General features: G+C 45.6%; 1 protein-coding gene across 3 annotated transcripts in view; it reads left to right on the top strand.

Moving 5' to 3' along the window:
- LOC121285457 (putative interleukin-17 receptor E-like) overlaps window positions 1-4,996 on the top strand; it is a 43,097-nt gene extending 38,101 nt beyond the window's left edge. For all 3 annotated transcript variants that reach the window (XM_041201895.1, XM_041201893.1, XM_041201894.1), the window contains 3 exons: window positions 972-1,082; window positions 2,080-2,134; window positions 3,345-4,996. In XM_041201895.1, coding sequence (XP_041057829.1) covers window positions 972-1,082; window positions 2,080-2,134; window positions 3,345-3,407 — 229 coding nt within the window. In that variant the 3' untranslated portion in view covers window positions 3,408-4,996. The remainder of the gene's footprint in view (window positions 1-971; window positions 1,083-2,079; window positions 2,135-3,344) is intronic.
- The last annotated feature ends 15,654 nt before the right edge of the window (window positions 4,997-20,650 follow it).

Genomic DNA, 20,650 nt, shown 5'->3' with positions numbered 1-20,650 from the left:
TTGGACTTCTTCCCAGGATGCCCACCCAACTTCTAATCCAGATTCCACCACCGTTTTTGCTCCCCCCCCGCCCCAACCCTCCCCACCACCCCAAAATATGATGCCTGTGCAGCTATTTTTAAAGGTCGGGTTCACAAAGTTGAGAATTCTCCTGTCTCTGCATGCCCCACCCAGAAGTGAAAATCAGGGTCACAGTGAGAAAATTCCCTTTGTGTGCTGTTTCAGCCAAAACTGTTTCCCATGTCATAAGCAGTCACAGGAAAGCTTTCTATTACCTTAATGATTTTGCTGGCACATTGTGGACAGAATAAATCTTTTAACTGTGCCAAGTTGTATTTATGTGAATGGTTGATTCTATTCATGACAGAGCATGCCCAACAAACCTGTTGAAACTAGGATGGAATGGAAATGTACTGGAGAGAGATTGAATACAAGTACATGGCTATAAATTTGCTTAGGGGAGAAAGATTTGATCTCTTTACAAATTGTAAAGATGGGTATGAGCGTGTGTTAATGACTTTGTTAAAAGTAGCAAGATGGGAACAGCTTACACTGCTTGGGAGTTAGAGGTTTTAACCGCACCGTGATTTGAAGTTGTAGATTTGAATACAATAGGAAGGAAATGAAAGTCAGGTGGGTCACACTTTGAAGGAGAGGTATGTCACAGGGAAATCTCAAAGGGAATGGGAGCAAACTATAAAACCTTAAACACTCCAGCTAATGTTCCAGTTAGAGGATAAACGACATTATCAGTCCTTCAGGGGAGCGACAGTAAGAAAGCCAGATGGGAGAAACAGGGAATGGAGACCAGGATCCAACATCTCTACTTGACTTCGCAAGTTGCAGGCAGGAAAGAGATCACTGATGGGGATGTGGGGAGAACAAATTGAAATTGGAGTGATATGGTGCCCTGGTATATTTAAAGTGTTGTACAAAAATGTTATCCAATATCTATTTGTTTCCTCTTACAGAATTAAATTCTACAGGTGCTTCCTCACAGTATATCTGGCCAATTGCAATCACTGTGATTTTATTGATTCTCGTGACTGTGACGCTTTTTATTGGATACATGTTCTGCAGAGGTGAGAAATAATGAAGGAAAAATAATCATTTTGAACTGTTCATAATGGCTGAGTGTTTATTGGCCTTGTATATAGAAAAAATATAAATGATTCAAGCTGAAATAATTAATGTATAAGCTGTCACTTATTTGCATAGATCAGAGCAGCAACGTGCTATAATGATTATTAACAGTAAGAGCAGACATTTTTCACAATCCTATTTTCTCAGGGGTCCAGTTTTTCTTAGCAAAAACATTAGAAAGATTTAAAATATTCTAAAATTTTGAATATTTTATTGGAATCCAAAAATAGGCTATTGGGTAAAATGTTGCAGTAATTTCAGTGTGGCAGGTCTAAATCTTAAATTCCACTGTCCTTTAACTATACTTCCCAATTTAGTATTCATCGTCCTCTGAGATACTTGAGTTGGTACTGCATCTATGGACATATGCCAGTAAGCTTCACGTTCTACCATCTTTGTGAGGACACTTCTACCGGTTTAATTCTTCATGGGCTTAGTTGACACCTTTGATCAAAGGGCTACTTTTAAATCAGCCTGCCTGGTGGAAAAGGGGCAGTTGATGGGCCAAAAAGCACAGGAGTGACTATGTGGGCACCACAAGAATAATCACTCCTTCCCACTCCCTACCCCTAAGACCAACCTTCTTGCTGGCCTGGTTGGCAAATACACCACCTGCTATTGCAAGCTTTTGAATACTAGTGGCAGAGGAAGGGGCCCTTAAGTGGGTATTAATTGCCCACTTAAGGGCCTCAGTTGGCATCTGGGCAGGAAGGCCGCCTGCAAACCTTCCAGCCTCAGACTTCCTCTCGGGCCAGCGTCACTAGTGCTCCTCCAAGGCCAGCCTAAAAGTATCTTTTGAGTAGATTCCACTGCATTAAGCCATTACACAAGGAATGTCCACTTCCAGCATTTGTCTCACGTTGTGCTTTTGAAAAAGAAAATTCAATGTGCTTAATTTTAAAGATTTATTTTTTTTCTTTCATGTCATTCATATAGTTCTTCATCAGCCTTACAGAAAAGTGTTTCTGCATTCGACCCAATCGTCCAAAAGGTAGGAAACCTTTAATAGTGGATAATAGCAGGAGCATTAAAGCAAAACAAAACTTTTCTTGTTAGTCATTGATACCAGGAGCTTTTTATTGTGTAAATATGTGTGGATGACTTTGTTTTGGCCTGTTATTAATTGGAAAGGAACAATGTTCAAAGATTTTTTTGTAGTATTTCATTTGAAATTGGTATTAGTATTTGATCCAACACAATATTTGGAAGTATAACTTTCTAAAAAGCTCCTCAATCTTTTTCTTTTGAGTCTACTTGCCAGAAGAATCTCTTACTCACTTGTCTGAATTCCTCTATTTTAATTCATTTGTAGAGAATGTAGCAAACAATTAAGGATAACATAGTAATGAGCCAGTACTGAGATTGATATTTAGAAATTGTCAGCAATCCCTAAAATGTTATGAATTTTTCCTTCCAACGCTGGTCATGTTATATATGAGAAATAGATATACACTAATGATGATTTGATTGCTTTTTATTTAGAAAAAAATCCTGTTTAGATAATTATCAATATATGGAGTAGAGTTTCATTTTGAAAATGTTTTGTGCAACCCCTACCCCCATCTTGCAAGTTTCCAACTCAAAGGCATCTGCATATCGATGGACAAAAAAGCTCCCGTAAAATAGTGTAATCAGGCAGCTCTTTAAAATCTAATTTTAAAAAAAGATTAGTTTTTTAAAAATCCTTTATCTATTTAAATTTGATTAATATTGGTATATCACAAAAAATAGGCATTTAAAATTAGTGTCAATCTACCACCTGTGAGGAACTCAATTTTACATTACTGAAAATATTTAAGCTATCCAAAACTATTTTCTCCCTAGATTGGGGGACAGTAGTGAGCTTCTTAGTAAATAAACAGAAATTTGAAACTTTTCAAAATGTGTCCTTATGCCCAAGAGATCCAGCTTAATTTTTGAAGCATCCTTGAAAGCCTGCAAATGGACACAATTAGCAAAAATTCCCAAAATGGTTAATTCGCCCTGAATGTTTGGTGAGTTTTTTGGACAGGTCCTGCTTTCTAGAACAATGTTTGTTATAAAACCAGTGCAAAAGATCAAATCCCATAGACTTTGCCCTGGTTACAGCAATGTCAGATGAATAGTGACGGAAAAAAAAAAAATGCACTTGAGAGAACATTCAAGACCATGATCTGCATCTCTCTATTCATATTACAGAAGTATTTTTGGTTGTTTTTCAGAACGTCTGTGGACATACAAGGAACCTCTCCCTTCTGAAGGTTTTGCCACCTACATTGAGCTAATCAAAGGTTTTGCGACGTTCCTCTGTGAGATGAACAGAGTTTATTCTAAGCTGCTTGTGTGAAAGAATGCTTTGGAGCATCAACAGATGTCCTATTATTTATTGCAGCAGAAGTTTTCCATGATTATGGATTCAAATGTTATTCACATTTGATCAGAAGTGTGCAGAGAAAAACTTCAATGCTTAGTTATGAAAAATGGAAAGACAGATAAGCTTAAAACTGGATATTTTGCTATTATACTTCTTGTTTTCAGGTCTCAAGGTTCAGACAAATCCATGTGTAGCTATTCATTTGACTGGCCTACTCTGAATCAAGCATATGCACATTATTGACTGGTGCTTATAAATGTAGAACACAGGACTGTTTTTCATCTTTTGCCATTAGAATAGTGATTTCTTGTGGCTCGGTGGTAGCAGCGGAGAAATAAGTTCGCCCCCCCCCCTTTTTTCTTGTGAATTCATCCATGAGTCCAGGGGTGATGTAAAACTGAGTCATTTAGATTCTGCAGGGAAAGCCATATCTTTGCCTGGTAAAGAGAATTGGGAAGATTTCTTTCTCTGCAAAAAGCCAATCCCTTTTCTTATATTCTCCAAAACATTAGTAACATTAATGGAAGTGCAAAATGTGTTCAAGATGCTCAGGTGCTAGTTCTGTTCTCGAACCAGGATATATCATCCGTGAACCCTTGGAGTACTAGCTGTATTTTTTTTAATGCGTATGTATTTTTTGAAGACCTTTTCTGTGTCGATCTATTTGGAAAAAATAAACTGTTTTAGTGACAAGTGTACAATGCTCAAATGAATGTATTTTAAGCTATAACGTAACACAGGACTGAATTAATTAAACAGATACATTAAGTATGTAATTTGTCTCCACTAGACAGCTATTACAACCAACTGTCAAAAATAACTTGTGTAACAAGGTTGTATTTGCTAATGTGTTAAATTAAAAAAGAAATGGCATTTTGATATTTGAAAATATACTGTTAAGCATTGTATTATATTTTATCTGAACATCTTTTCCTTTTAGGAATTTTATTTCTCAATGCTACACCATACAGTGAAACAAGTATTTGTGAATATGCAGCTTGGAATTGTGCAGTTTATAGAGGTTTAATTAAAATGTTAAGAGACCTCTATGTAAAAATAAAATCTTTATATTGTTCAGTAGAGCTTGTAATTTTTTTGTATGAACCATATCCCTTACTACATTAAGGAACAGTTTTGCAAAAGATCTCAAGGTAAACAATACAAGATATATATATCAGATATGATACAACCATTTTAATTGACCATAATTTGACAAATACCACACTGATTTATTCTTAGACATATTAAAAAGTGAAAATGCTTTAAGAGGTTGTGGTTTCACTGTGGTCGTCTTGATGACTGAAATATTTTCTCTATCTGTATTCATAAACTGAAAATGCATTGGTAAGAGGATGGGAGAGTACAAGCTAATTAATGTATTAACTTGTCACATTTTTAATTGTGTAAATATAGAATTCATATTACCAATTTACTAAGAGTATGAATTTGAATCCATCCCAATTTAAAAAAAACACAAATAAAAGAGAAACTTATTTTTTATATTTCTGTGTTGCTATTTATTTTGTTTTTGTGTGGCTGCTGAATGTGCTTTTTCTCTGACTGTACGGATTAATTATTCCAAACAGGTGGTGATAGTAAAGAACTCCAAGGGCAGGATTTTTAGCATGGTGGATGGGCACATACCCGACCCGACCGAGTGTAAAATGACACTTGATGATGTCGGGCGTGCGTCCCCATGTCATCACACACTCTCGTGATATTGCGGTCGATGAGCGTGCGCTGGAGTTGGCAGCATGCCTGCTGATAATTAAAAGGTCTATTAAGGCCATTTAGAAGGTAATTGGTGTACATTTTTCGTTGCCTGTCCAACCTTATGGTTGGTGGGCAGGCAAAAAAGGCCAAGCGGCCTTTGCACTTTATTTGGATGAGGTTTCCAACATCAAATAAAAATTAAATAAAAACTTTAATTTCTCATGAATAACAGTAGCAGCTTATGTGACAGAGTCACATGAGGAGGCATGTTTCATAACATTTATCAAATCTAATTGTTTTTTCAAATCAGTTCATCTCCCTGAGGCAGAGAGCTGCCTCAGGGAGATTATGTAGTGTGGACTCGCGCTCATCAGCAAAGGTCGCGCTTGCCTGGCTCGCACTCCTCCCCCTGCCTGCTCGAGTTTCAGGCTGGGCGGGCCTTAATTGGCCTGCCAGTGTAAAATCGTGGTCCGTGCCCGATTGCGGGCGGTGGTCAGCTTCCCGACCGCCCCCGCCAAGCCCACACACCAAGGGCAAAATTCAGCCCCAAGTTTAGATGTAGCACTCTAGCAGTGCAGGTTGGCAAATCTGAGGATAAGTTTTTCAAAATCTTAGGTGAATTAAACATGTGCTACATTCCATTTACACACTTTAAAATAAAAAACCAACCAGCACAGCCAAAATGCAAGGTTTCCTCCTGCTTTGGGCCTAGTCAGAAAATGCCTCCCATCATGACAAACTATTTCATCATCTTACTCTATTCCTCTCTCTTTAACCTCAATTATATTCTGAGCCAGAAAGGAGTTAAGTAAACATTGTGCCTGGAATCAAGTCATTTAAAAAAAGGAAAGTTTGAGTCAGCCAAAAATAGTTCGTTGATTTTATTTGCAAACAATGAATGTACAAAGGTTGGAATTTGAAACCAAATTGGACAAAAGAAAACTGGACGAGAAAGGAGAAGACAAACGGGGTGAAAGTGTCATATTTTAAAATTAGTTTGAATATTTATTTTAGTTTAAAGCTAATATTACAACATATTTCTATTGTGGCATTCGCGTAGCCTTTGTAGCACTAAATATTTGTTTCAATTTCACAATGAGTGAACTTAAATTTTTCAAAACCAGTCAGGTCAGGTGACAATAATTTAGAAACAGACAGATCAGCAGTCAAAGGGTTAACCGCTCAATTAATTTCACAATTTACTACATCAAGATTAGTAATAAAACTCAGGCTTGAATTATCAGGATTAACTCATAAACTGATTGAGCTTTTAGTTAAGATTTTCTGCCTGTCGGGCAAGCTAGGTGGGAGCAGGCGCAGGTGGGCGCAGACCCGATTGGTGCCCCCGATTGGGACCGCGCCGCCATTTTACGTGGGCGGGCCAATTAAGGCCCGCCCAGCGTGATGCGCACCCGGAAGCGCTGAGTGCTCCCTATGCAGGGACTCCACTCCTGAGTCGGGAGTCCGCTCTTTCGCACATGCGCAGAAATCTCCCCGAGGCACAGAGGTGCCTAGGAGATTAGTTTTAAATCCAAAAAGTTTATTAAAGTAGTGAGAAAATTTTTATGACATGTCCCTCATGTGAAACTGTCACATGAGCTGGGACATGTGCATTAATTTCAATAAAATTTTTTGTCAAAATTTAAAATCATTCATGAAACCTCATCCCGCCCGTGGATGAGGTTCCATGAAAAATATGAAGGTCGCCTGGGCTCTTTGCCTGCCCGACAACATTAAGGTTATTCGGGCAGCTCCGTTAATAACTTCAATTGAGAGTTAAATGGCTTTAATGGGCCTTTGACAGTTTAGCGGGCATGCAGCCGACTCGGGTACTCGCCCGCCGAACTGAAAGTCTGAATGACATGCCGTGATGTCGGGACGCATGCCTGACATTACCACGCACCACTTTATGCCTCAGTGAGCGGGCCCTGCCCCCGCCCGCCGAGCAGAAGATTCAGCCCTATCTTTTCCAGAGGTTGGGTCAATGTTTCCTTTGTAACACTGGGCTTTTATTTTTGGCTGAAAACTGGCCCAAAGGTTGTCAACCAAAACCCAGAAAAGTGAAAATTGATGTGGTCATGGCATAGTTGCAGCCAAACTATTTAGTTTGTGATATAATGCATTAAAGTAGGAAAGGTTCCTAATGGTGACATTTCGGACCAGCAGCCTATGCAGGAAGGATTATTTCTGTACCTTGTTATAGATTTGTTGATGTTAAAATGGTAGCCATCTTTCAAATTCAGAATGGATGGTGGGCTCCAATTGTCTGTCGGTGGTTACATTGACTAGGTTGTTAAATCTGTAAATTAAGGTATAAACGCTTACTCCAGGTGCTATTCGAAGTATTATTAAATATGCAAAACACAAACAAGTGGGAACAGTTGCTTGCCAAATCATTTTATGCAGGTAAATTCCATTTTGCTTTTAAACTTGATTAATTGCCAACTTTTTATTCTGAGGTTTTTGATCTGAAATGCTTGTGCTCAATATCTGTAGTACAGTTCATTCTATGTAGTCAATGCAAGAATTGCTTACTGATCTAAGACATTGCACTGGGAAATCTGTAAATGGCACACACTTGCCCCAAGTCTAAATACTACATCATGCACATACTCAAAGATTGAATTAAAGAAGATAGTGTACTTCTATAAGTATTTAACAAGAGGGAATAGTTAACAGTTCACATGTTTGGCTTGTTGTCGGAGAAATGCTGCTGTGGGCCTGATTTTTAAACAAATGGCGTCTTTTTCCGCTGAAGTCAGATATCCAGATTGTTGCAGGATTCCCTCAAAGAGATGAACATTGGGCAGGTCACAAAGTTAGGCACTTGTGGTTTTTGTATCGGGAGGTCAAATTTCTTTATAGATGGACTTTTGGGGAGTTTTGGAATCAGGCTGGGAGGCTTTTTTAAGATGCATTCCAGGTCCTTAAAGGGAAATATGACACAATCTTTTGCTGCTCTCTCTTTCAGCATTCTTCTACAGACTTCCCAGGTCTCTCTGGGTCTTCAGTTCAAAACTCATTATCCCCAGCTAGTTTAGGCCACATGACCAATACCGGTATTATCCAACCAGAATGGTTTGAAGGTCCAAAGCCATCCCTATACATTAATTTGTGGATAACTGGTCTTGTCAGCTATTTTGTTACATTGAAAACCTGGAGATATAGGCCTGAATTTCCATAACAATGTAGAGGGTCACCAGCTGAGCTAAAATGATGCTGGAGCCCCAATTCCAGAAATCCAGAACCCGGCACCCACCATGTTCACTGGGGGGGTTGCTGGGGTAACGAAACAGTTTGTAGTTTGCACATCCATCGTTCATGGAGATGGTTTAAGCAGATCCAATTTTCAGTAGTGAGAAGTCTGAAATATGACTTGTGGGTTTTGCACTTTTTGATAGAAGGTTTAAACTTACTGGAGTTCTCTGGAGAGGTAGGATACCCTTTTGGATAGGTCCAGGGACACCTTTTGGAGAAGTCAATTGCCCTTTGGGATTGTTAAAATTAGACATAAATGTGTGTACAAAAAGGTGGATAAACTCATTGGAGCTATCTAGGCATTTAAATTCCCTTGGGACTGTTAAGCTGGCCATTAAATTAAAATAAAAGGCCATAGTTAAAAAAAAATCAATGATTGCTATTTCATCCTGTCAGCTGACCTAACCCTGAGGGTTATTGTTATAGGATTTGTGCTGTATGACTTGATTCTACAACCTGTCATTATCATAGTGGGGTGCTTGTCAGTTCACAGTTTTATTGACAGCTCTCAGTGGTTATAAAATCTTTGTTGTTGGGCTGTGATTACAAATGCTTGTTTTTATATGCAATCAAGTAATTGAGGGAATTTAAACATGGTGAATGGGTTTTTATTAATGAAAATGTTTTTTTTTAAATAGTGAAATCATCAATAGATACTTAGAACTTTATTTCATCTCAGCATGGGTCCTGAAGTCTGCCCATAGTGGAAACTGGATGAGTTGGCATGGAGAGTATAAGGGCATAGGGTGGTAGATGGGGTGCATGGGTTGACATGAGTTGACACTAAATTGGCAGAGGGGTTCTGAGGGCCATGGGCTGGTGGATTGAGGGACATAGTTTGGCATGGATGATATGAGAGGCCATGGGGAGTGTGGGTGGCAGGGGGAATGGGTTGGCATAGGGAGTGTGTGGGGTGTGAGGGGTGAGAGTTAGAGAGGTTTTTTTTGTTTTCTTGATTTTTACAGCTGGAACAAAGTGCCCGAACACCAAGACCAGCCTTTCCAGCAGCCTGCCTCCACACCTGGCAATCCTTGTGGCTGCCTCTGCACTGTTTCTGGAGTCAGTGGGCCAGATTCCTGATTCCCGTTAACACCTGCCTCCCACCCCTGAAATGAAAACCTGACTATCCAGGGCACTTTCTCCTGAGTTGGACTTTTGTTAAAATTCAAGGCCAAAGAGTCCAGGGATTTATTAATGCTGTGTTTGGAGTAAACCACGAACAATGGCAAGTGTGAATTCCAGAGAGGATGCTCTCAGAGCATACCCATTTGAAACAGGTGACCCCTACCCAGTATGATTCAATTCGGAACTTTCCAGAAACTCGAGACAGTCTGTGTTGATTTTTGCAAAGGTTATGTGGCTATTGGCAGCCATCTTAGCCACCTTGTGAGTGTTTATTTTAAAATATAAAAGATAGTTCTAGAAAATTTCACAGGAACAAAGTCCATGGTTGAAGTTATGAATAAGATGTGCCTTCACTGGGCATGACACTGCTTTCATCCACATGGGGCTGAATTTTCTGGTTGGCGGGGGGAGGTGGGGCAGAGCAGGAGCGGGCAGGCTTGGGCCTGCAATTGGATCTGGGCTGCCATTTTACGCGGGCAGGCCAATTAAGGCCTGCCCAGCATAATGCATGACTCCCGAGGATAGTGGGAGTGGGCAGGTGGCGGGCGGGAATGCACTATCCGCCGGGTCCAATGGCGGCCCGGTGGCCTGTTTATATGAAGCACTGGCATCCTTTGCAAGGCTGCTCACAATGGCGTGGAAGACTCACCAGAGGGCTTCTGGTGAGCAGGCCAGTCCGGAGGGTAGGGCAGCGGGACAGGCCAGGCCGGAGGGTAGGGTTGGGGGGTCAGTGTGACTCTCATTTTTTGGATGACAGCCTTGCTGTCCTACTTGAGGAAGTGGCAGCTTGGCGGCAGGTGCTGGTCCCCCAGGATGGGGAGGAGGAGGCCGCCCCACATGACAAAACGTGCCTGGGAGGAGGTGGTGGAAGTGGTGAGCTCCTGCGACGTGGTGCAGCGCACCTGGATCCAGTGTCACAAGTACTTCAACAACTTATTGTGCTCTGGCAGAGTGAGTACCATGTTGGCATTGGTCATATAACCCAGCAGGCCGGCTTACCCCCCTGCTGCCCCCCTCTCCCCCCAAGTCTGAGTGTAGTGACTGCATTGAGTCATTGACGGCACTTGTCCTTTGCAGGGTGGGCAAGAGATATTGCCCATGCTGAGGTCAGCTTGAGTGGGTGATGGAGAGATATGTATTGCCCCCGCAGCATGTGTTACACTGAGTTCCACATGACTGGTTTGGGGGCAACCTAGAGGAGCTGCACCTAGGCGCTGTGTTTGAACTCCAGGACATGTCCAAATCAGGGTGATGAGATGCTGGGAGGGGAGCTTCGAGGTGGCGTGGCAACGAACCATCTACTGCCCTCTGCGCTCCATGTGCTTGCGCCTCTTTCCTATGGAAGGATATAACGTGTGATGTCTAATGTGATGTAGTTAGCATGTGTCCAAGGGGGGTGTGGGGCATGGGGAGCAGGCCTTAACATCTTTGTGCGAGTGTTTGCCAGCAGTGGGGTGAGGAGGCTCTGGAGCCCTGACATGTCCCACTCTGGTTGGGGTGGACAGTCCGTGAAGAGAGTCCATGTGCAATTTGCACTAATCAATGCTCATCTCTCATTTTCAGGAGAAGAATGCTCATAACGCAGGAGAGCATGTGAGGACTGGCGGCGGCCAAGTGCAGATTGCCAATCTTAACCGTTTTGAGCAGATGGCCCTGGATCTGGAGAGACGCCATTCGCCCAGGACCACTGGTGTCGGTGAGGCTGGGGTGCCACGGCCAGGTATTTATGCTCAAAAGTGAGGTCAGCATTGTTCTCCCAACAGCCATAGCAGTGCTGAATGTTAATTGATTTAATTTTGCAACATGGCTTGACTATTGATTATGGAAGGATGAACGCATAATGATCCGGGGGACAGGGATGCACTTTGTCATTGTCTCCACGTTAACTGATCCACTGTCCTTGTTCTTCCTTTCAGCATCATTAGAGCAGGACCAGGAGGAAGACCAGCAGAGGCCCCCTCTCACACCTGAAGGGCCTGAAGTCTCACTAGTGTCACACCATTTCGGCCAGGCAGGCACCAGTGCAGATACTAGCAGCTTGGTGGAAATTTGAACATCAGCTAGTGTCCCAAGGCACAGCGGTGAGGGCACTTCACAGTTGCTGGAGGAGCTGGCAGAGACAGAGAGTGCCCATGGTGCTAGCAGTCAGAGGTCTGCAGGGGACCAGGCACATGCTCAGTTGGTGCCTGATGATGTCTCTCTGGAGTCGTCTGCGATGCAGCAGCTGCAGGAAATGCAGCCGGGTATGCGGGAGCATCTGGGGGAGATGCATGAGGCTATGCTTGGCTTGGTCTCCGTGGTGGAGGAGTCTAAGTGGACAATCGCTGACGCAAAGAGCCACATGTCCGAGCGCCATGTGTCCTCCATGGAGAGAGTGGTGATTCTTGTGGAAAGGGTCCTCCAGGAGACCCGCCAGGGATTCCTGGGGATGTACTCTGACCATCAAATCCTCACATCGGTGTTGACCTCAGCTGGACAGTGCTAGTATGAGAGATGGTTTGAACATCAACTTTCCGAGCTTGGTGCCCATACATCTATGGTGAACAGCGAGGTCCGAAGTGACTTCTGTCATCTTTGCGGGCACTTCTCAGGGTGCTCCGGATGAGGGCGACAGCTCCTCCACCCCTCTCCCAGTGACAATGTCATCCGGTGAGGGTGCAACGACTGGGGAGATGCCAGCTGTGGATCTGGAAGCTCCCTCCCAGGTGGGGCCAGGACAGACTCCACGGGTGAGAGGACGACCGCCAAGGTCATCGAGGCCAACAGGACAGCAGAGTCAGCAGGCTGTCTCAGATGCTACTCCCAGTGATGGGGCAGCACCAAGACGAAGCACCCAGAAATGAAAACATAAGGCACCTTAGGCACACCACGGGTTTTTCACTGGTGCTTTTGTGTTGGCCCAAGATGAGGCCCTTATGATTTGTTTCAAGTTGTAACATTATTGTTTTTTTTTGGTGTAAGTTGGTTTGCTTGACATATTAAATTCCTATATATCACCATGCATGTGTATGGTTTCCAAAACTGTAATGAGTGCTTTGTTGGACATTCAGCTTTATTAACAAGGCCCTTAGTTACTGTTGCTAATCTGGCAGATTTTACACTTAGGTGTCAAGTATCACCAGGCTTGTCCTGGTGTCCATCCGTGCTTTGTTAGCTGATGGTTCATTGGATTAAAGCCTCCTGGGTGTCCCTGCCTCCCTGGAGTATGCCCGGGTCAGCGTCTACCCCCTCAGCATTTCCCTGAGCATGCTCATCCTCGGACTCACTGCTGGACTCATTGAGTGCAGCCGCAGCCACTGCGTCGACATCTTCATTGTCCACAGTGCAACCTTTCCAGCGCAAGATTGTGGAGCGCGCAGCATGCAACCACTGTCACCGACACACGACCTGAGGGTTACTGAAATGCATCCCCTGAGTGGTCCAGACATCGGAAGCACATCTTGAGAAGACCAATGGCTCTCTCCCCCACAGCCCTTGTGGTGCCGTGGCTCCTATTGTACTGCTGCTCAGCTTCTGTCCTTGGATAGCGGAGAGGGGTCATGATACACCTTCTGAGGGGATAGGCCTTGTCACCCAGCAGCCATCCGTCGAGCCAGGCTGGAGCACTGAAGAGTAGGCGTCGTGGGAGCTGCCTGGGTACCTTGCACAGACTTGTAGAATCAACATCCTGTGATCACACACTATCTGCACGTTCATGGAGTGGAAGCCCTTCCTGTTGACAAAAGCACCCGGCTCACCTGCTGGCACCTTGATGGCCACATATGTACAGTCTATTGCACCCTGGACATGTGGGAAGCCAGCAAAGGCCGCAAAGCCTCTGGCTCACTGTGCCTGACTTGCCTGGTCCCAATGGAAGTGGATGAAGGTCAATGCACGCCTGAGCAGAGCGCCTGTCACCTGCTTGACACAAGTGTGGACAGCTGATTGGGAGACACCGCAAATATTGCCCACCAACCCCTGGAAGGAGCCAGAGGCATAGAGGTTATTGGCAGCAGTGACCTTTGGAGCCATTGGTATGGAGTGTCCACCCACACGGTTAGCAGAGGCCCAATCATCTGACTGATATAGTTGACTTACTCCCTTGAGAGGGATCCTCCTTCGGCACTGCACCTCAGACATATTGAGATAGCTGCTTCGCCGCCTGTATACCCTGGCAGCAGAATAGGGGCACCTTCTTCAGCCCCTTCTGTTTTGGACTACCTCTTGGCCCTGCGCCCCTTGTGCTTGCACGTCTCCTCCCAAAGGTGGCTCCCCTGGAGGCTGAATGTGCACTTCTGGCCTCCTCTCCCTTCTAGCCCTCCCTTCCTCCTCAGAGGAGCTGCCTCAAGTGGACAGTTCAGCTCCCATTCCCAGGCTAAGGGAAGGCTTCCTGAAACCTGCAGGCCCTGAAAAGATTCCTCACTGCAGAGCGCTGACCTGAAGGTTAGGAGTCCAGAAAAAGCAGCTGGTATGCTTTTTGAAGTACTGCAGGTCACACAGGCAAATTTGAAAAACTTTCAAAAGTAAATACTTCACAGAGCAGATTCACAACCCCGCTGAGCCCTCTTATCCCGGTCGTGGATGAGGTTAATATAAATGTCTCCTACCCGCCTGCCTGCTGTGCCCATGCGCCGACCAGAAGATTGCACAGGCCCCGAAAAATCGGCGTCGACTGGTGAATCATGGGCCTTAAGTTAGTTAATGGCGGGCGTGTGTAGGACGTCATCGTGCGCCCGCCCAGTGAAATATCGCGATGGTGCGTGGTGACCTCAGTCCGCTCGCCCGGCGTCACCGCACGCCATTTTACGCGTGGATGAGCGGGGCCCACCCCCGCACACCAACGGGAAAATTCTGCCCATGATTTTTAAAGTTTAACTTGGCTTTGATCTACCCTTGTATGTGAATTATTTTGCTCCCTATCAGCTCGTAAAAAAATTAAAGATGTGGGGTTATTTTAGTTGTTCTTTTTATCTTCACCACACAGGGGATACATTGTTGTGCTGTAACCACTTGCCTGTAATAGAATCTGCTGGATATTCATTTCCGTGGAAATCAACAGGTGAAAATTGGATGGTTTCTATGACAGGTGGGCACTCCGTTCTGCCGGTTTAGTGTCTACGCAGAGAAGGTGAAGATTACTCACCTCGTGACTTATCATTGGTGCACTACTGTACGGGGCTGTCTATTCTTACATTAAATTTTTAGATAAATAAACACTGGGATCAGTTTTCACATGTATTGTAAATTAAGTGGCAGGCGTGACTGTGCCACACACCCTCCCCAGTGACGTCGCTGGGAAGTCTAATCAATTTCCAGGCCTCGCTTGAATCAAATGGGTGAGTTGCCAGTTTGGATTGTGCTTCTTGGAGGCAGCTTACTCTTTTTGGGAGCTTGGGAAATCAGGCAGGGCATAAGTCTAGTGGTTCTGCAGTAGCCCCTTAAAGAGGACGGCTGGAAAGATCAGGGGCCTAATACAGAAAAAAACAGCGGAGATAAATAAAGAGAGCATCAGACAGCAATAATTATAGAAGCCTTGAAAGCTCAAAAGTCCCAAAACTGCATGAAGGAAATGTCCATTGTCAGGCCTACCTCCAATTTTACCCAACTGTAGCTTATGATCTCTTTAAATAGCATTGTGAATGGCCACCTCCTAACTTTACCATGCATGGTTTGTGCACAGGTTGGGGAAACAGTAGTGGTACCTCTGATTGGCATCAAAATTGCATTGGGTTCTTAACTCTGTGTGATTTGTCCTTTCCTGTTATGGATGGGATCACTGGTCACCTAAATTGATACCAACCTGAATATCAGAAGATGGAGCCCATGTGCATAGTCAGAGATGTCCTATTTTTAAGATTTTCTTCCCTCTACAGCCATGATTCTGCCCTATTCAGTCCTCCTCTGTTTATTGAGCATGTGCATTACTGGACAGTGGGAACACTATATAAAAACAAAACAACAATTTTCCAGAGGGCCTTGACATCCTGTTAATCCAGGTTGGAATGTGAGCTCTTCTCTGGCAATCATCCAGACAGGCTGTTTCTGATGAGCTGTAAGTACCTAAAATAGCAAGAGTGAACTCAACTTGTCGCTGTTAGGCAATGTAATTAAGGAATGGAGGAAGGGGTTGGATTATCAGGAGATTCTTTGATTGGTGAGGTGCTGGGGTGGGTTGGGGGGTGGAATGAAATTTGAGGCAAAGGAAGCCTAAAGTATCGTTGTGAGGCCAGGAGGAGCATTGGTGCAGCTCTTGCAACCTTGAAAAAAAAAATTAGATTTGCTTTGGCATCTTGTGGTCAGGGTCTTGGCTGCTGTCAACCTTGTTGGTGGGTTTGTGAGTGTGCAGCCCTTAATCAGGCTTATGCTTAAAGTGGCATCTCGACAACGTCCTTGGGAGACAGCTTCACCATATAGTAGAGTGGACTGGTTATTACTATCAGAAAAAATTGATCAAGTTGGGGCTCTTTCCTCAAGAAAAGACAAAGTTGAGGGATGGTCGGAGGCAGGTGGAGGTGGGTGTGGGGGCATTTCATCAGGTGGGAGGGCACGGGGTGGGTGCTCCATTGCCTCCCCGCCTCCGCCCGATTATATCCGGGTCAAGAAGGCTCATGGACGGCCTTGCTGCCTCCTTGCTAACTGGAACTTAATCCCGCCACTGCTAGTATTCAACAAGCAGCGGGCAGGGGACTTGTCATGTGTGGTTTGCTTGTGGTCTCCTGGGGTGGGGTGGGGAATGGGGGGAGTGGGGGGTCACTCATTCAAAGGCGCTTAATGCCTGATCAAAGGATCTGGCATCAGGAAGGGGGTGGTGCTGAAAGTCACTTCCCTCTTCTTTCTTTTAATCCCCCTTTCTATCCATCCCCCCAATAGCTGTCACCACGCCCCCAGCAAGCGACGACGCCTCCCTGAGATCCATGCCCTACCCCTCCCCCGCTCTCCTGCGGCCTTGGTTCCTTGGTGATCCTAAGCCTCTCGTTGGATTCATTTCTGGCAGCAGCCACCACTCTCATTGCAGCTGCACGCAATGGGAGAGCTGTTGGTCTCTGATTGGTCAGCAGCTCTCACAGGGTGGGATTTCCTACATGTTAGGAAAGGCCCGTGCTGGTCAGTTAAGTGCCTGGTGGACACTTAATTGGATTGGGCCTTCTCCAGTGGAGCTGATGTGGGACTTCCAAGGAAGGTCCCTGTTGCCAAGATTAAATTCTGCCCAAAGAATCATAAATTTAAGATAGTTACTAATTAGCTTGATAAGAAATGCGGGTGAAACTTCCTTACCTAGAGAATGATAGTTGCTGAGGTAAAATAAAAATCACAGATGCATTTAAGTGAAAGCTAGATAAATAAATGAGGCAGAGGTAGTTAGAAAGATATGTTGATGGAGTGAGATGAAATAAGGTGGGAGGAGACTCATGTGGAACATAAACATTGACATAGACCAGTTTGCTGAAAGGCCTGTTTGTGTGGTGTACATCCTGCGCAAAGTATTTTAGGCCTTCACTCATTGTACGTAGCCTTCCTACGCCAGATTTTAGGATAGTTAAAATGATAGGGAGGGGTGAAAATGTGTTGCAATACCCCTACCACTTTATCACCCCTCCCATCCTGTTCCTGCAGGGGCATTTTTAAAACAGCCTTGGGATCTCTACTTATCTCCTACTCTGTAATCCTTTCCACTTTTCTTCATTTTGCTGTTGCCTTCAATTGCTATCTCTATATTTGTTTGGGATTGTCCTTCTTGCTCTCTCTGCACTCTCTAAGATGTAAAATACTTTTATTAAAATAAAGATGTGCTGTTGTATATGTCACAAACTATGTGTTTGTGTAATATTGACTATTACTGTAACCTTGCACAATGGTTTAATTAAACAGATAATACTTTTCTCCATGCCTAAACTAAGGCCTGAATTTTACCATCAGGGTGCAACCAAAGTTGGCGCGGCTGGAAGCGGATGTGAAAGCTGCTCCCGGCTGAGATCACCCTGTGAATGTGATTATTATGTTGGGTGGCCAATTAAGGTCTGTCCAGCTTGAAACGCGACCGCCGGTTGTTTTTCCCGTGTGCTGTGGCTGGAAGGCATTGGGCGCCGGGTCCAATGGGGACCCGGCAGGGTGTTCAAAAATGGAAGAGGCAGCTCCCTGAAGGCTGCCTGGAGTTGTGGGGGTGGGGAGGCTGAGGGAGCTGTTTTGAAGCCATCCAAGAAGTCTCCTGGTGTGCACGCATGGCCTCAGCACCTGGTGGTCATGGAAGATGGGAGGGCAAGTTGGGTGGGCACTCTGCCCCCACATTTCTCAGATGAGTGCCTGGGAGTGCTGGTTGAGGAGGTCTTGCAAAGTGGCATACCTTAATGCCCAGGGATGGCAAGAGAATGTCTCCCCACCTGACCAAGCGGAACTGGACAAAAGTCACTGCCAAGGTCAGTGGCATGATATGGGGCACCGTAAGTGGCTTCAGTGCCGCAAAAGGTTCAATAATATTCTGCGTTCAACAAAGTAAGTGCAGAGATGGCATGGCCCTGTGTGAAGAACTTAGTCAGGTGCCTGTTGCTCGGAGGGTTCAGGGGTCTAAGAGTGTGTATGTCAACTGGCACTGAAGCCTGCCCTGCCAAGGCTGGGATGTCAGCACTACTGGCCTCAGTGCGTTGCAGGGTGAGGTGTGCTACAGTGACACAGCCCGCCTAATGCCCGGGTGGGAGAGCGGGTGGGAACCAGGAAAGGACCTTCAAGGAGACAGAGCAATAGTGAAGCTATTTTTCCCTATCAGAAGAGCAGTCATAACACTGCGGAGCATTGCAGAATGGGTGGAGGAGGGCCAAATCTGTGCATCCTCACAAAGCACAAAAGCGATGTACAGGAGCTTGAATTCCACCAGCCAGCTGACTCCTCCAGTCGCCCGGGTCTCAGATGAAAGTATGCGTGCAGGTGATAGATGTGTATATGGTGGGTACTGGAAACATAACGGGCTCCTCTCATCAGAAACTGAACTGTTGTATCCAGAGAGCCTATTGAAGTTCCAATGCAGATGGCATCATGCAGCAGGTCTCCACTGTCTCCTCAGATCACCTAGCATGCATAGTGACTTTGTTGATTGAATGTACTGATCTTTTTGCCTGCCTCCCACAGATGCTCCATCCACAGGGGCTGCAGGTGACCCTGAGGACCCTCATTGAGCTCCGAGGAAAACAGCACACCTGCACCAGTGGCACACTGTCTCTCTGAAACAGGCACCAGTGCAGATGCTCAGACATCGGTGGGCATTAGGTATTCGGCTCCATGTTTAATGCACAGTGGTGAGGGCACAGCACACTTACATCAGGAGCTGGCAGAGTCAGAGGGGTTCCACTTAGTTGACAGTGGGAGCACAGCTGGAGACTAGGGCCATGCTGCTTCCCAGGCAGATGATGAGCCCCTGGAGCCATCCATCAGGCGTCAGATGCTGGATGTTCAGTAGGATGCGTGGGGACATCTGGCAGAGATCCATGAGGGTCTGCATCATGGAGGAGTCCATGAAGAGCATGGGTTCTGTGTTGACCATTAACACCGAGCACACAGCCTCCTCCATGGAGATAGTGGTGACTCTCATGGCGAGGCAGACTCAGGGGTTCCTGGGGTTGCACGCGGACCTGCAAGCCCTCACACAGGAAGTGACCTTGGGAGGTCACTGCCAGTGTGAGAGGTGGATGAGGCAGCTGGTCTCTCTGTTGGGTGCCTGTCCATCAATGGTGAGCAGGGACGTGCTGCTGGCATATGAGCTGCCTGTCATCTTTGTGGGCCGCTCTCAGGGTGCTCCGACTAGTGGCTGCTGCATCTGATGATGCCGCGATGACTGAAGTGTGCCCAGCCATGGGGCCAGATGCGCCCTCCCAGGCAGAGTCTGCTCAGGTTCCGGCTGCCTGAGGACAACGGCCAAGGTCACCAGGGCCACCAGGACAGCAGAGTCAGCAGTGGGGGTGGGCACCAAGACACAGCACCTGCAGTCTAAGTTGAAGGCACCATGAGCACAACAGGGGCAGGTCACAGGTGACGCTATTTGCATTATTTTGACTCTTGTGTTGGGGATGGACACTTTTCTTGTTCTTTGTTTGTTCATGTGAAGTATCATAAACATTTATTTGACTTGAATGAGCTGAGTTGGCTGGATGGAATGAATAGATTCCAGATGCACCACAGGCTTGTACAAGTATGGTGTTGTGTGGTGCTGGCATAATGAATTGGGTTCCCATTTATTGATTGTTAGCAAAGGGGACAGTGCCATTGGCTTGACAACGCATCGATGCTTTGAATGCCTAGCAGAAGCTTCATTGGATCAAAACATCCCTGGTGTTCCTGCCTCCATGATGGATCTTGTCCTCTGCCTTGAAGTCCTCAACCTGCACCTCCCCAGGCTCTTCCTCTGAGTCATTACTTGAGTTATCCTCCCTGGTCTGTGGAGCTGCCTCACTTTCCTCAGCCTCCTTGACAGAGCCAGGTTGTGCAAGGCGCAGCATGCCCGATGGTCCGCTCCACCACTGCCCTTGTGGAGGCATGACTCCTGTTGTATCTCTCCTTGGCCTCAGTTCTTGGGTGATGGAGTGGGGTCATCAGTCACCTCTTCAAGAGATAGCCCTTGTCACCCAGGAGCCATCCATCCACTTGTGCAGGAGTCATGAACAGCCTTGGTACCTTTGAGTGCCGCAAGATGTAAGCATCGTGTGAGCTCCCAGGGTAACAGGCACAAACTCGGAAAATCTGTGTCCTGTGGTCATAGACGATCTGAACATTCACTGAGTGGAACCCCTTCTGTTTATGAAAGCTCCCGGCTCACCTGCTGGTGACTTGATGACCATGTGAGGGGAACCCAGCCATTGCAGCGTAGCCTTGTGCTCTCACTGCCTGGGTCACCCTGTCTGTCCAGAAGTGGATGAACGTGCAGACGTGTCTAAAGATAGCATCAGTCATGAGCTTAACACAACTGTGCAGCTGATTGAGAAACACTGCGCAAATCCCCCACTGAGCCCTGAAAAGAGCCGGAGGCATAGAAGTTGAGGGCCACTGTGGCCTTCAAAGCCACCTGCATGGGGTGTTCACTCAGACAGTTGGAGG

Source organism: Carcharodon carcharias, chromosome 13 (assembly GCF_017639515.1).
Source record: "Carcharodon carcharias isolate sCarCar2 chromosome 13, sCarCar2.pri, whole genome shotgun sequence".
NCBI classification, from domain to species: Eukaryota; Metazoa; Chordata; class Chondrichthyes; order Lamniformes; family Lamnidae; genus Carcharodon; species Carcharodon carcharias.
The sequence above is the reverse complement of the archived record's forward strand: the minus strand, read 5'-3'. Positions and strand labels throughout refer to the sequence as shown.